The sequence below is a fragment of the Misgurnus anguillicaudatus genome, chromosome 25, assembly GCF_027580225.2.
Source record: "Misgurnus anguillicaudatus chromosome 25, ASM2758022v2, whole genome shotgun sequence".
Classification (NCBI taxonomy): domain Eukaryota; kingdom Metazoa; phylum Chordata; class Actinopteri; order Cypriniformes; family Cobitidae; genus Misgurnus; species Misgurnus anguillicaudatus.
In genome coordinates, this window is record NC_073361.2 from 18910654 (window position 1) to 18923443 (window position 12790).

The 12790-nt window shown below is 36.0% G+C and overlaps 2 protein-coding genes and 1 long non-coding RNA gene across 4 annotated transcripts; 1 reads left to right on the top strand and 2 right to left on the bottom strand.

Annotated features, from left to right (window-relative positions):
• On the bottom strand, window positions 1–4464 carry LOC129426149 (retinol dehydrogenase 12). Of its 2 annotated transcripts, XM_055182354.2 has the most exons (7): window positions 4075–4464; window positions 3820–3935; window positions 2907–3062; window positions 2107–2211; window positions 1093–1302; window positions 443–635; window positions 1–317 (listed from the first exon to the last, which is right to left on the bottom strand). In XM_055182354.2, the coding sequence occupies exons 1-7, from the start codon at window positions 4086–4088 to the stop codon at window positions 215–217; spliced, it is 897 nt and encodes a 298-aa protein (XP_055038329.2). In that variant the 5' UTR covers window positions 4089–4464; the 3' UTR covers window positions 1–214. The 2 variants fall into 2 exon arrangements, with proteins under 2 accessions (XP_055038329.2, XP_073719795.1); XM_073863694.1 differs by lacking the exon at window positions 3820–3935.
• On the top strand, window positions 1143–3794 carry LOC129426151 (uncharacterized). Its single transcript, XR_008638326.2, has 2 exons — window positions 1143–1282; window positions 3034–3794. It is a non-coding gene; the product is annotated as an uncharacterized lncRNA (long non-coding RNA).
• Window positions 4465–6597: 2133 nt separating the features above from the next.
• LOC129426148 (retinol dehydrogenase 12) lies at window positions 6598–11801 on the bottom strand. Its single transcript, XM_055182353.2, has 7 exons — window positions 11707–11801; window positions 10417–10532; window positions 10004–10159; window positions 9822–9926; window positions 9433–9642; window positions 7069–7255; window positions 6598–6942 (listed from the first exon to the last, which is right to left on the bottom strand). The coding sequence occupies exons 1-7, from the start codon at window positions 11781–11783 to the stop codon at window positions 6840–6842; spliced, it is 954 nt and encodes a 317-aa protein (XP_055038328.2). The 5' UTR covers window positions 11784–11801; the 3' UTR covers window positions 6598–6839.
• Between the last annotated feature and the right edge of the window lie 989 nt (window positions 11802–12790).

Sequence of the window (12790 nt, forward strand, 5' to 3'; positions counted from 1 at the left end):
TTTTAATTCATAACAGCTCATTAGTTTTATTGAAATTAGCCGAGGACATTAAAATAAAAAAGAATTTCGATTTACAATATAAAAATAGCACTTGTTCAGTCATGCGGTTTATGAATGCTTGTAGTTCGGATTATCTAAGGCATTAGCACAAAAGCTTTCTTTACACTGTTCTCATAATTATATTACTAAAAAGAGAGGAGCTCTGATGTCTCTTTCACTCCCATTTAATGCCAAGCATCTGACAGCTGATCTCCCAGAGTTTCTGGGCCATTTCATCATCCATAGCGTCTCTTGAACACCTTGCTGGGGCACAGTCACTAAAAAACAAGACAAGTGCTTATAGCCCTTACATTGACATAACATTAACACTGCTAGATTCTTTATTGCATTATATTGGTTATAGTTTATATAACATTTGCCTGATTTATATCCTGTTTTGTACCTGTAATATCCTCCACTTTCTTTGTCCAGCTCTGGCTCCACAGCACAGTAGATGGTGGTCTGTGCCCCCTGAACTGTGGTCTTAGCAAAGGGGCTGAAGACCTTGACAGCTATCTGTGCAGGCTTGCTGAGATTTCTAAACAGCTCTGACTGTACCACACCAGGATGGAGGGAGTATACAGTCACATCTGTGCCTAGAAGCATGAAATATGTTTAATCCCAGGGTGCAGATCCGCCTGGAGTCGTCTGCTGTCTGGGAAATTTATTTGCATTTATGCATTTGGCAGACACGTTTATCCAAAGTGATGCATTCATCTACATCTCTTTTATCTGTATTTGCCAGTTCCCTGGCATCAATCCTCTGACTTTTATATTGCTAATGCAATGCTCTTTACACATTGAGCGACTGTACTATAGATTAGACACACTAGTGTACAGTGGTGCTCACTGGTAACAACATAATTTGACCTAAATTGTGTCAATTTTGTCTATTTAATTTTTAACATTTACTGCTAAAGAATGATTCACAAACAGTGCCAGTTAATGTCATATACCAAATAAAACAATTAGATGATAACTTTAAAAAGACAAAATTGTTTTTAAAAACAATGTTTAGTCAGACATCTTTGTTATGAAGGTCACATCACATACCCTGCAGTCTTTTCGCCAACGATCTTGTACAGAGGATGTTTGCCAGTTTGCTCTGTCCGTATGCCCTCCGAGGAGAGTAACTTTTCTCACTGTTTATGTCATCCAGGCGGATGCTCCCCCACGTATGGGCAACAGAAGCCACGTTGATGATCCGCGCGGGGACGGACTTCTTTATGAGGTCGAGCAGAAGGTAGGTGAGAAGGAAATGACCTATTAGTGTTGTAGGAAAGATAAAAATAGTCACACACGACATTCATTGTCTCACATGTCCTGTTAATGTCTTTGTGGCTTATTTGTGTATTAATCAATAAATGCATGGAAGTGAATGTATATGAAGAGGATATATATTAAATGTGTGTGTTTGGGAGCAGTGGAGTCAAGCAACAGGAAGCCAATTTGGGCTTGTGATAAACAAAAAAGTAGCATGTTATGTCAATTTAAAGGAAAACCCCACAGTTTTTCAATATATTACCATTTTTTTTACCTTAACTTAGACAAATTAATACATAAAAAATTTTTTCGCTAGGTCTCATGTAACAGTCGTTAATAGGGAAAACATGGAAGTGTTTGATCACTTCTAAATTCATTCCTGTTTGGATCCTAAGGAATGAATGGGGCTAGGCTAAATGCTAACACATTCACGACACGCTGTACAAAGATTAAGTGCATGCATTGATTAAAGATAGGTATGTATTAATTAATCTAAGTTGAGGTAAGAACATAGTAAAATATTGAAAAACTGTGGTGTTTTCCTTTAAAGGTTATGTCGCTTGAGAAACTATTCGACCTTGCTTGGAATTGGAAACAAGGGTGTCTTGTACATGTTTATAGTCTATAACTAAGCACAAATGGTGCTTCATTTGACTTAATTACTTGATTAACTGGTGAGACAAAGTACCCATATTGAATAATACAGGACATTTTTGGCTGGAAGTCGGGTTATAAGTTAGAGTTGGGCCATGGTTAGTGGTTAAAATGCATATGCAATGTAAAACCAAACATAGAAGTCTTTACCCAAATGGTTGACACCAAACTGCATCTCAAAGCCATTTGTGGTTTTTGAATAAGGACACATCATGATGCCAGCATTGTTGATAAGGATGTTGACTTTTTTTTCCTCTAAAACAAAATAAAAAATAATCTGTTTAAAAAAACATAAACTTGGGGATCATACAGCTGGTTTACATGTTTTTACAATTTTTTATCAGTGTAAAAATTCATGTTAATTTTTCAGTTACTTTTTACTCAAAGTGTTACACGAACAATTTTGACATAGAAAAAACAAATTAAATTATAATGCATTGCAAACAATAACCAATTTCCCTGGTTATCCCAGACCTTTGGCCCTTACGGTAAATAAGTATCTGATTAGATTACAGATTTTCTTAAAGGTGCAGTGTGTACATTTTAGCGGAATCTAGTGGTGAGGTTGTGAATTGCAACCAATGGCTCAGTTCACTGATCACCCCTTGCGTTTGAAACGCATATGGTAGCTGCCACCAGATAAACAACTTAGTAAAAAAAGTTTGTCCGTTAAGGGCTTCTGTAGAAACATGGTGGCACAAAATGGCGACATCCATGTAAGGGGACCCTCGCTCTATGTAGATAAAACGTCTCATTATAAGGTAATAAAAACATAATGGTTCATTATGAAAGGTCTTTATACACCCCTGATAATATAGTTTTGTATATTATTTTGCATTTCTGTCAAGAGATTCTTCTAAAAATTACACACTGCACCTTTAAGAAAATACATGCAACATATCAAGATTTTGGTTTGAAATAAATAACGAAAAAAGTTATATCCTACACACCTTTGTTTATGACTTCTGCAAATGCTCTGATTGATTTGGTATCTGATAAATCAAGTTTATTGACCACAATATTTTGGTTTCCAGAATCCTCTATTAATTCTTTTCTGGCCGCTTCTGCTTTTTCCAGATCTCTACAGGCCATGATGACTCGAGCTCCTGAGAAAACCAGATAGAAACGTTCATATTAATGCGCTTTCCATAAACCACACAAAAGAGACAGAGAGAAAAAAATGTATTTTAAATAACATTGTTTACATATTTTTCCTTGCATAAGTAATTCATTTGGTGCTAAACTGGGATGTAAGGCTGATGAACCAACACAATAGCTGTTTGCCTGGTAATTACTGTGCAGAAAGTCTATTATACTATCCAAAGCCATTTGGTTGGCAAGCATCAAAGTTTCTTTGTTGAAATCCAGCGGGTCGATGTGGGAAAGTGTGCAGTTGTACGGTTCTCTGGCAGAGAGTATTATAATCCTGTCATTTATTTATCAGCACGCATTCAATGTTTACAAGAGTCTGTCATTTTTAAATGAAATATTATCTGTTTTCGTTTACATTTGCTGTTTTGCGTTTGACAATGTAACACTGCAGTGTTTAGTTTTGCATTTTTTTCTATGTTCATCTGGCATTATAGTGATTTTATAGACTGAACAAATGCTGAAATAAATATACAGCTCGGTCCAAAGTAATTATATTTACTGCAAAGAGTTCATAACACGTGGCTACAGGTTACCAGGTTAGCAGAGGATGCCTTGCAATGCTTTTCATGCAATGAATTGTCAAAAATTATAATTATGTCCATGCAAAGCATTTTTCTTTAAATGTTGACCAGAAGTATATTTAAATACTGTAATATTTCCGATAAAAATCATCTGCTTCAGACAAATGTTATTTATGTATCAGATTCTTACCTCTTTTAGCCAGGTCTCTGGCTGTCTCTTTTCCTATACCTGTATTAGCTCCTGTGATTATTACTGTTTTATCATCAAGCCTTACAGAAGAGCTCCATTGACCACAGAAGAAACTTCTGATTATAGATAAAGACAATACAAATGTTTACAGGTAATTTTATGCCCATTTCTAACCAATAGCTATATTTTGTGGATTGTGTTTAAAAATCATATAAATCATATAATTATAAATATTATTTTAAAACATTTGCTTACCTTACAGAGTGCATTGTTCCAGTAAACCGTTAATTTTCCCTCAGTTAACAGCAGATCTCTACTCTAGCGTTGTGTGTATTTTATGAATGAGATGTTACACTACAGTCCCTCCTTTTCAGAGCACTGTCCTCTAACCAATTAAATTCCCATAGTGTGTTTTGTAGTTGTTTCACAACGCTGGATTTTCCGCTAGACGCCAAATGACTAAACGCAAATTACGTCAAACATTTAAAAATTCGTTTTCTAAATTTGCAAATAATACATGACACTTTTGTCCACTAGACGTCCTCGTTGCATAAGCTAGATGTGTATAAGGATTTTATCATCAGACAACAAATTGACAGACGTGGTTTTTAAACTTTTTCACCATGCACCCCTCTTATGAAGGGTCCATCCCCTTTGCGTGCCCCCCATAGACTTTACTGTTTGTACACAATGATGACGTGGCAGCGTATGCGCGCGCATTTTGGCAACGGAAGTATGGCAAGAATCCGCATTGAAGCAACACAAACAGACAAAGTTATTTTTTAAAAATTGACTTTATCAACTTTTTCAACACAGCTACCAGATCCGTGTACTATATAGTGGAGTGGATAGAAGACGTTAGCAGATGACCAAATATAAAGTGGTCAGATACATATATACGTAAATTAGTAGGCTATATTATATTAGTGCAACCAAACGAAACAACCAGACATTTTGATGCTGGGAAACCGTTTTAATACACCTTCTGAGTTGCTAACACGTTAGAACCACTGGGGAATAACACCACTTTCGTTGCCAAAATGCGCGCGTAGATCACGTGAGCTGTCAAAGAGTCTATAGAAATTCATCAAACTTTTAATTAAACTAAAACATAATACATTTTACATTAAAGACGTAGTTCTGCTGTTTTGTAGTCATATTAGTTAAAGCTTGATTACACAAATTTTAATATATATGAATATATTTTATAACATGTTGTAAAACTGGGATCCCCCTTGTTACCATCCGAGGGACCATGGCCCCAATTTGAGAACCATATAGCAGATAAACAGACAGAGACAGATAGATAGACAGATCGTCGTCAGATAGACAGACAGATATGCATACAGTAAAAATGCAGCATTGAAGTTTAAACAAATTTATTGAAATCAATTCAACCTACTTTTTTAAGTTTTGGCTTGTAATAAGTTTACATAACACAAAAAAACAAGTTGAAATTTAAAAACTAAATTTAAGGAAACGTATATGTACGTATACGAAAATATATGTTGATATGTTATCATTTTTACATTGTTGATCAGGGGTGGGCATTCCTGGTCCTAAATGGCCACTGTCCTGCAAATTTAGCCACAACCCTAATCAAACACACCTGAAAATCCTAATCAAAGGCTTAAAATCACCATTAATCGTTATAAATGCGATTTTCTTATTTTCTTGGTTTTCTTTTGGTTCGTTTCAACAGTCAGACATGTAATTAGCATTGAGTCCAGAAAAAAATTAAAGTTTTGATATTATGAAAATTTACTTTTTCTAACTATAATGCATAGTGCTAGTAGGCCTAACATCCATATGCAGCACAAAAATCCGTCATCGTTCATCAATTCGAAGTACAGGCGGAGATAGTAGCATTACCTAGCTAGGTCCTATGACAACCCTACTGAAAAATCCACCAAAGACCAGCATAAGCTGGTAACTGGTTTAAGCTGGTTCAAGGTGGCAGTAGCTGGTCTAAGCTGGTCCCCCCAGCCTGGCAAAGCTGGTCAAGCTGGTAGGTCAGCTGGTCTTTAAGCATGGCCAGCTAAGTCCAGCTAGACCAGCTTAAAAAGTGACCAAAACACAGCTAGACCAGTTGCTACACCAGCAATACCAGCTAAAACCAAGCTGGGAGAACAGCTAAAACCCCTTCACCAGCTTATGCTGGTCTTAGCTGGATTTTTCAGTAGGGAAGACCCCTGTTTCAAGATGGCGGCGGTTTTGACGCATGCTTAGAACCCCAAGGCGACATCTAGTGTATATATCTATGCTTCATTGTAACTTGGAAATTACATGCAGGTGTGTTTGATTAGGGTTGGAGCTAAACTTTGACAAAAACAGCATACCAGCAAGACCAGCATATGTTGTGTTTTGGTGCTGGTATGCTGGTGACCACCAGCTAAACAGCATAGACCAGCATAATTTTCATGCTGGTTTGATGCTGTTTTTTTTCAGCAGGGCTTCGGGACCAGGAATGCCCACCCCTGGTGTAGATACACAAACAGACAGAGAGTCATACAGACAGACAAACAATCAAACAGATAAACCATCAGATAGATAGACATAGTATCAAACAGACCGACTGTTCAACCAGCAGAAAGACCATCAGACATAAAGGTGGACAAACAGACCATCAAACATACAAAACATCAAACAGACAGACAGACCAATCGACCAGCAGAGAGACAGGCTATCTAACAGACATACTATCAGATAGACCAACAGACAGATCTGCAGACTGACAGACTGTCAGAGAGGCAGACAATAATTTTTTTAATTAGATACTTTATTTATTGAAGGATGAAGGAAAACTTTACTTTTTGCAAGACATTTATAACACTTTCAAGACACAAACCACTACTAGCTAGTCATATTATCAGACTAATCATATCTGATCCAGTAACAACTAATAATTCACATGACACATCTGCAGAAGCATACACATATATGGCCCAGGTGGGCTGATGGGTTGTTACGAAGCTTAATATGGGCATTAATATAAAATAAGGCTGTGGTTGAAGTGTGGTTCACTTCCAGCAAATCCCCAGTAGATGGCAGCTGGCAGCCCACAATTTGCTGGCAGTGTTGTTATCATTAGCAGCCCTGGAGCACGGGGCCACTGCACAGTCACTGTACGAAATCATCAGAGAAATAACTTTATTAAACATGACAAATATCTCTTTTGATTTCTGCCTAATCTAGTGCAAAATTTGTGTTGTTTAGTCAAAGGTCTTAATGAACGAATCCTGAACAAACCTGAAGTAGGCTCCATTGGGCAGGTCAGGGGTAAGAGCACAATACAGGGTGGTTAAGGCACCCTCTGCAGGGGTCTTTATCAGAAAGCCAAATGTCTTGACAAAGAACTGTAGAGATTTCTTCATGTGCCTGATGACGTCTGTCTTTACTAAACCTGGGTCCACAGCATAGACACTCACTCCCATCCCTGTCAAAAAACACTGTTTTACATCAGATTCGACAAGTTATACAGTTAGAGAAGTGACAGCCTATCCCCTCACTATTGTTAATCGTTATTTCAAAAGACCTCATATGTTATTTGAGGACAAAAAGATAAAAGTGCTTGTGGCTAAAACACGAGACTCTCACATTTATATACCATATAAATGAATTAGCAACATCATTATGAATGGACATGGATGCTTTGCAAACAGCAAAACTTTAGTTTTGATCTTCAGTTGACCATTACTTAAATTTTACAATGTAGGCTAGTTAGTTTTCATGTACACTAGCATTTAAAGCTACATTGAAAAGAAATAATAAAATTAATACAATACAGTAAACAGATAAAAGTGAATTCGTTCTCAACAGCATAATTTCCATTTGAAGTTTGCTCTTATACATGAGTTTTAGAAGGGTAAACCACAGTAGCACCAGTTTTTCCATTATTTGGGCGAGGCCAAAACGGTGGCTCAATGACGCACTGGAGACCCTGAGCATTGCCCCGCCCCTAACACGATCGCCAGCATCGAAGAGACGTCAGCTTTTCCGGGAGTGGACGTGGTTTTAACACAGACAGCAGACACGCATGGCATCCTGCCTGTTTTTTTTCAAGATTTTGATAACTTATTTTATTTATTTAGCGTTTTTATTCATTCCATTTTGTCTGGGTGGTTACATCACATTTTTCTGTGGTGTCACAAACGGAGAACACATTTAATAGCGAACTTTACAGTGAGCATATTTAATGTCATTATTTTTTGTGATACATTTTTCAAAATACTTACATTTTCAGTAACACTTTTACTATTTCAAGGTTTTTATTGTATTGTATAATCTTATATGAAGTTAATTTCAGCATTTACCAGTACACAAACGTTGCAACCGTTATTTAAGTTAATGCATAGTGACTGAACAATTGTATTGGTATTTACTGAAGGGACACTCCACTTTTTTTTGAAAATATGCTAATTTTTTAGCACCCCTAGAGTAAACATTTGATTTTTACCGTTTTGAAATCCATTCAGCTGCTTGCCGGGGCTGGCGCTAGCACTTTTAGCATAGCTTAGCATAATCCATTCAATCTGATTAGACCATTAGCATCACGCTCAAAAATGACCAAAGAGTTTCTATATTGTATTACTTTTCCATAATTACATTGTATACTAAGACAGATGGAAAATTAAAAGTTGCAATTTTCTAGGCAGATATGGCTTGCCATGTTACAGCAGCAAAGTCCTTGATAATTACGCCAGAATGAGAGTATAGTCCCTGCCTTATCTGGCTAGAAAATCGCAACTTTTAATTTTCTGTCGGTCTTAGTACACAATGTCACTACAGAAGAAACAAGTTTTAAATAGGAAGAATATCGAAACTCTTTGGTCATTTTTGAGTGCGATGCCAATGGTCCAATCAGACCCAACGGACTATGCCAAGCCACGCCAAAAGCTGTACCGCCAGACCCGAAGATCGGCTGAGTGAATTCCAAAACGGTAAAAATCAAATATTCAACTCTAAAGCCCGGGATACACTGCACGATTATTGGCTGTTCCAGGTGGAAGATTGCCATTGTCAAACAATCGGCGCGATTTGTGATCGGTGGTCTTGTGTCGTACAGTGAGAGAGAGTCTTGCGTCCAAAGATAGCCTACGATAATTTTCTGACAGTGTCAGAAATTCAGCACGATACCGCACAGTGTGTTTGCTGCTACGACTTGCGTGGATTTGTCTACGAGCGCATGCTGGTGACGTTGCGCTAACGTGTAACGCAGCTGCCGAAGCTTCTGTGTCATCATCGTACAGTCTACATGCCTGTTGTACCCGAGTTTAAACGATCCATGTCGCACAGTGTGATAAGGTACTGATCTCATAGGAGGGCAAAAATCCTGCAGTGTATTCCAGGCTTAAGGGAGCTGGAATTTTTTTTTTTTTTTTTTTCAAAAGTGGAGTGTTCCTTTAACAAAGATTAATAAATGTTAAAGAAACTGCATATTGTTGGTTCATGTAAGCTAATGCATTTACTATAAGGATAACAAATACAACCTTACTGCAGTGTTACCAAATTTGTTTTTTTTGGGCTATTTATTTACGTATTCCCTATTGGACCCCACTATACCCCGCATGTCTTGTGCACGATCACATCCTCAAATGTGTAATCTTACAGTACCTTCCACTTTTGTGGCAAGCTCTCGTGTAAAGAGTACATTGGCCAGTTTGCTCTGTACGTAGGCCTTCACAGGATGATAGTTTTTCTCACTGTTCAGATCCTCAAAGTGGATCTTTCCCATGGAGTGCGCCAATGAGGAGACATTAATCACTCTTGAAGGAGCTGAATGCTTCAACAGATCCATAAGGAGGAACGTGAGAAAGAAATGTCCTGGAGAAGAAAAGAAGTCATACATCTTCATCTCTGAATACATGTCAGGCACAAACAACCTCTGTAGCTGCTGCTAAAACAAATGAACTAAGCAACAAACTTGGGAAGTGTTAAAGCTTTATAGTATAAGTAGACATAGAAAAAAATATATTCTTTAAGGAATAAGGACTTATTCATACCTATATGATTGACACCGAACTGTGTCTCAAAGCCATCTGCTGTTGTGGAATACGGGCAGATTGCCACTCCAGCATTATTAATCAGCAAATGAAGAGATTTTTCAGCTGAAAAAAAATCAGATCTGAGCGTGTGGATAAATGTCTGATATAGGCAGTAGTGAATATATGTGGGCCTAACTCACTGTTGTATATCAGCTCAGCAAAATCACAGATGGATTTGGTGTCGGCTAGGTCCAGTTTACAGGTAACCACAGTGGCATTTTCCACTTCTCTGAGGATATCACAGGCTGCCTTTTCAGCTTTAACCATGTCTCTGCAGGCCATAATTACTCGAGCACCTGCGGTCACATAAAACACAACTAAATACAGATTCCTATTCCTATTACTCCTAACTCCTACAACAGCATTTATTTTCGCAATTCATGGTTTTACTATTGCTGTTACTGCTTTTCATTTTAATTAGTACAATCATTAAATCATTTATTAGATCAGGATTATTTCCATGTAAGAATTAACAATATATATATGTCAGACCAAGTGGTTATGTGTAGTGAATATATATAATAAACAAAGGGCGATTAAATGTGTTACCCACCCCGTCTTGCTAGGTCTTTGGCTGTTTCTTTTCCAATACCACTGTTTGCTCCAGTTACTATAGCTGTTTTCCCATCTAACCGAACATCAGATGACCAGCGTTTGATGAAAAGCCCTCTGAAACAGTATTTCTATTTTGAATTTCATAATATCTGATAATAAAATTTAACAGTGAAGTATTACGACTTGAAAGTAAAACACTTGAAAGAGGAACAGATTATATATTTTGCATAATAAGAGGAATGTTCATTTGTGTTCTTACAAAATGCTGTGTTGTTATTTAACTAATGTATGGGTCAAATGTGGTCATTTAAAAGTACATTTATAAACATCGGTTGGGTTAATTTATAGTTTACCCAACTATGGGTTAAAACAACACAGCATTTTAAAGTGCAATTATCAGTACGAATTTTCCAGTATGAAAAAGTCAATAATATTTATTTCAATATGTTTACAATATTTAAGCCAAAGGTTAATTACATTTATTTATATGTTTACAATATTAACACTCTAAAAATGTTGAGTTATTTTCAATCCAGCATAAAAGTGAAAGTTTGATCTACTTAAAAAATGTATAACACTTAAAAAAAATAAGTTTTATAAAGTTATATGTTTTTCACTTTAAGTGAAAAATATAAGGTGAAAAAACTTCTAAAAATTACTTCAATTGGTAACATTAAAAAATGTATGCTTTATTAGCTTCACTTTTTAACTTAAAGTGAGAAAATGTAAGTGTTACCAATTTAAATATAGTTAATCCAACTTTCACTTTTTATAGGGTCAAAAGGGACAAATGCAGCTGCTAAATTGTTTATTTGTGTTTAAAAAAATTTTGTCTTTTTTTGATTAATCAACTCAGATTTACAAGTCATTTCAACTTATTATTATTTAACTTGACTAGATATGAGTTGTTATAACTTAGAAAATGAAGTTGACATATTTTAACTAAGTTCTAACAACTCATCTCTTGTCTAGATAAATAATAGTAAGTTGAAATTACTTATACATTTGAGTTCATTAAACTTAAAACGATTTTTTACATTGCAAAAAATCTTTATATTTGACTCAGCAATGGGTTGAAACAACCCTATAAATTACAACACATCAACTTGAGTTTGTCTCTTTTTGACCCAACGCTGGGTTGAAACTAACCCAGCATTTTTTTGAGTGTAAGAGAAAGGTCAAAAATACTGATTTTGATTTATTTTGAGTATTTAGGACAATAATAATATTACATGCAATATTTAGGTTAATAATGCTACATTAAAACCAATACTAAAAGAGTCCTTACCTTACAACATTCATTTCTCCACAAGTCTTATTAAATGTTAACCACCCAAAATTATCTCTGTCAAAGCAAGTCATCATACTGAGTGTTATGATAAATTATCAGGTCCCATTTATACTGAAATAAACAGGGCAGACACAAAATCCCCTTTGTTTGTTTTTTTTAGGTCAGAATGAATGGATTATGTCTTGCATGTAAAATAAAGTCACACTTAATTTTTCACATACAGCCCTAAAAGCCCAGGCTGATAAATAAAGCTGTCTGTGATCTACTGGCTGCACTTTATGAAAACATTCAGATTTTTCTGGAAACTTGAACACAAACGGCTTCCCATTTGACTTAATTTTAAAAACTTTACTTCCTAAAACATTTAAACTTTTGTCAAAGACACTTTATTAAGCTCATAAGCATCTTCTGGCTCTCACAGCTGTATCGGGTGAACATTAGAAATGGACAGAAATTACACACCAAACCCCATGAGGATTGTTTGGTAAAACTGTTTAAATGATGGGAAAGTCTTTTTAATATTTCTTCTTGAAACAATCAGGTAGTTTCCAGCCAAGCCAAATCGTAGCTCACCTGTCCAAACCTTGGGCTTCTCCCGTCACCTGATAGCATATGAACTGTTCAGACTAGAATGTACTGAACTATGATCACTGCCATCTTAAAAATGACCAAAGCGATATGAAATGATCTACTGTATAACCTTTTTAAGGGTGTTCCCCCAAATTCCCAATTTGCTACAAAAAATAAGGCAGTACTAGATGAATTATGCAATCCTGCTGATGGAAAACAACTTACATCTCTTTTACTCATATTGCATTAGTGTACAGAAGCAGTAAACTTTATTTTGGGTTTAGATTGATACAACACGAAAGCACTACTATAAACTTATCTTAAAAAGAAAAACAATTGATTTCACTTAACAAAATTGTATTACATTTTTATTTTACATGATTATGCGTAAAAAGGATTAACAACATGTATAAGGTTGGGGTTAGGTTTTATAGTTATGTCCATGTAATTATGCATAACTTTTACGATAATAATTATGTAACATGTGTAACAAAGACACTGGAAAATAAAG

Bases quoted from the DNA above. Each gene is read 5' to 3' on its own strand.
- LOC129426149 (XM_055182354.2), bottom strand. The intron at 3,063-3,819 runs GTAAGAATCTGA...TGGTTTTCTCAG, and splicing joins CAGAGACCTGGCTAAAAGAG to GAGCTCGAGTCATCATGGCC. The intron at 2,212-2,906 runs GTGTGTAGGATA...ATTTTGTTTTAG, and splicing joins TGCAGAAGTCATAAACAAAG to AGGAAAAAAAAGTCAACATC.
- LOC129426148 (XM_055182353.2), bottom strand. From the start codon at position 11,783: ATGATGACTTGCTTTGACAGAGATAATTTTGGGTGGTTAACATTTAAT. The intron at 7,256-9,432 runs GTACTGTAAGAT...GTTTTTTGACAG, and splicing joins GCTTGCCACAAAAGTGGAAG to GGATGGGAGTGAGTGTCTAT. The intron at 6,943-7,068 runs GTTTGTTCAGGA...GATTTCGTACAG, and splicing joins CCCAATGGAGCCTACTTCAG to TGACTGTGCAGTGGCCCCGT.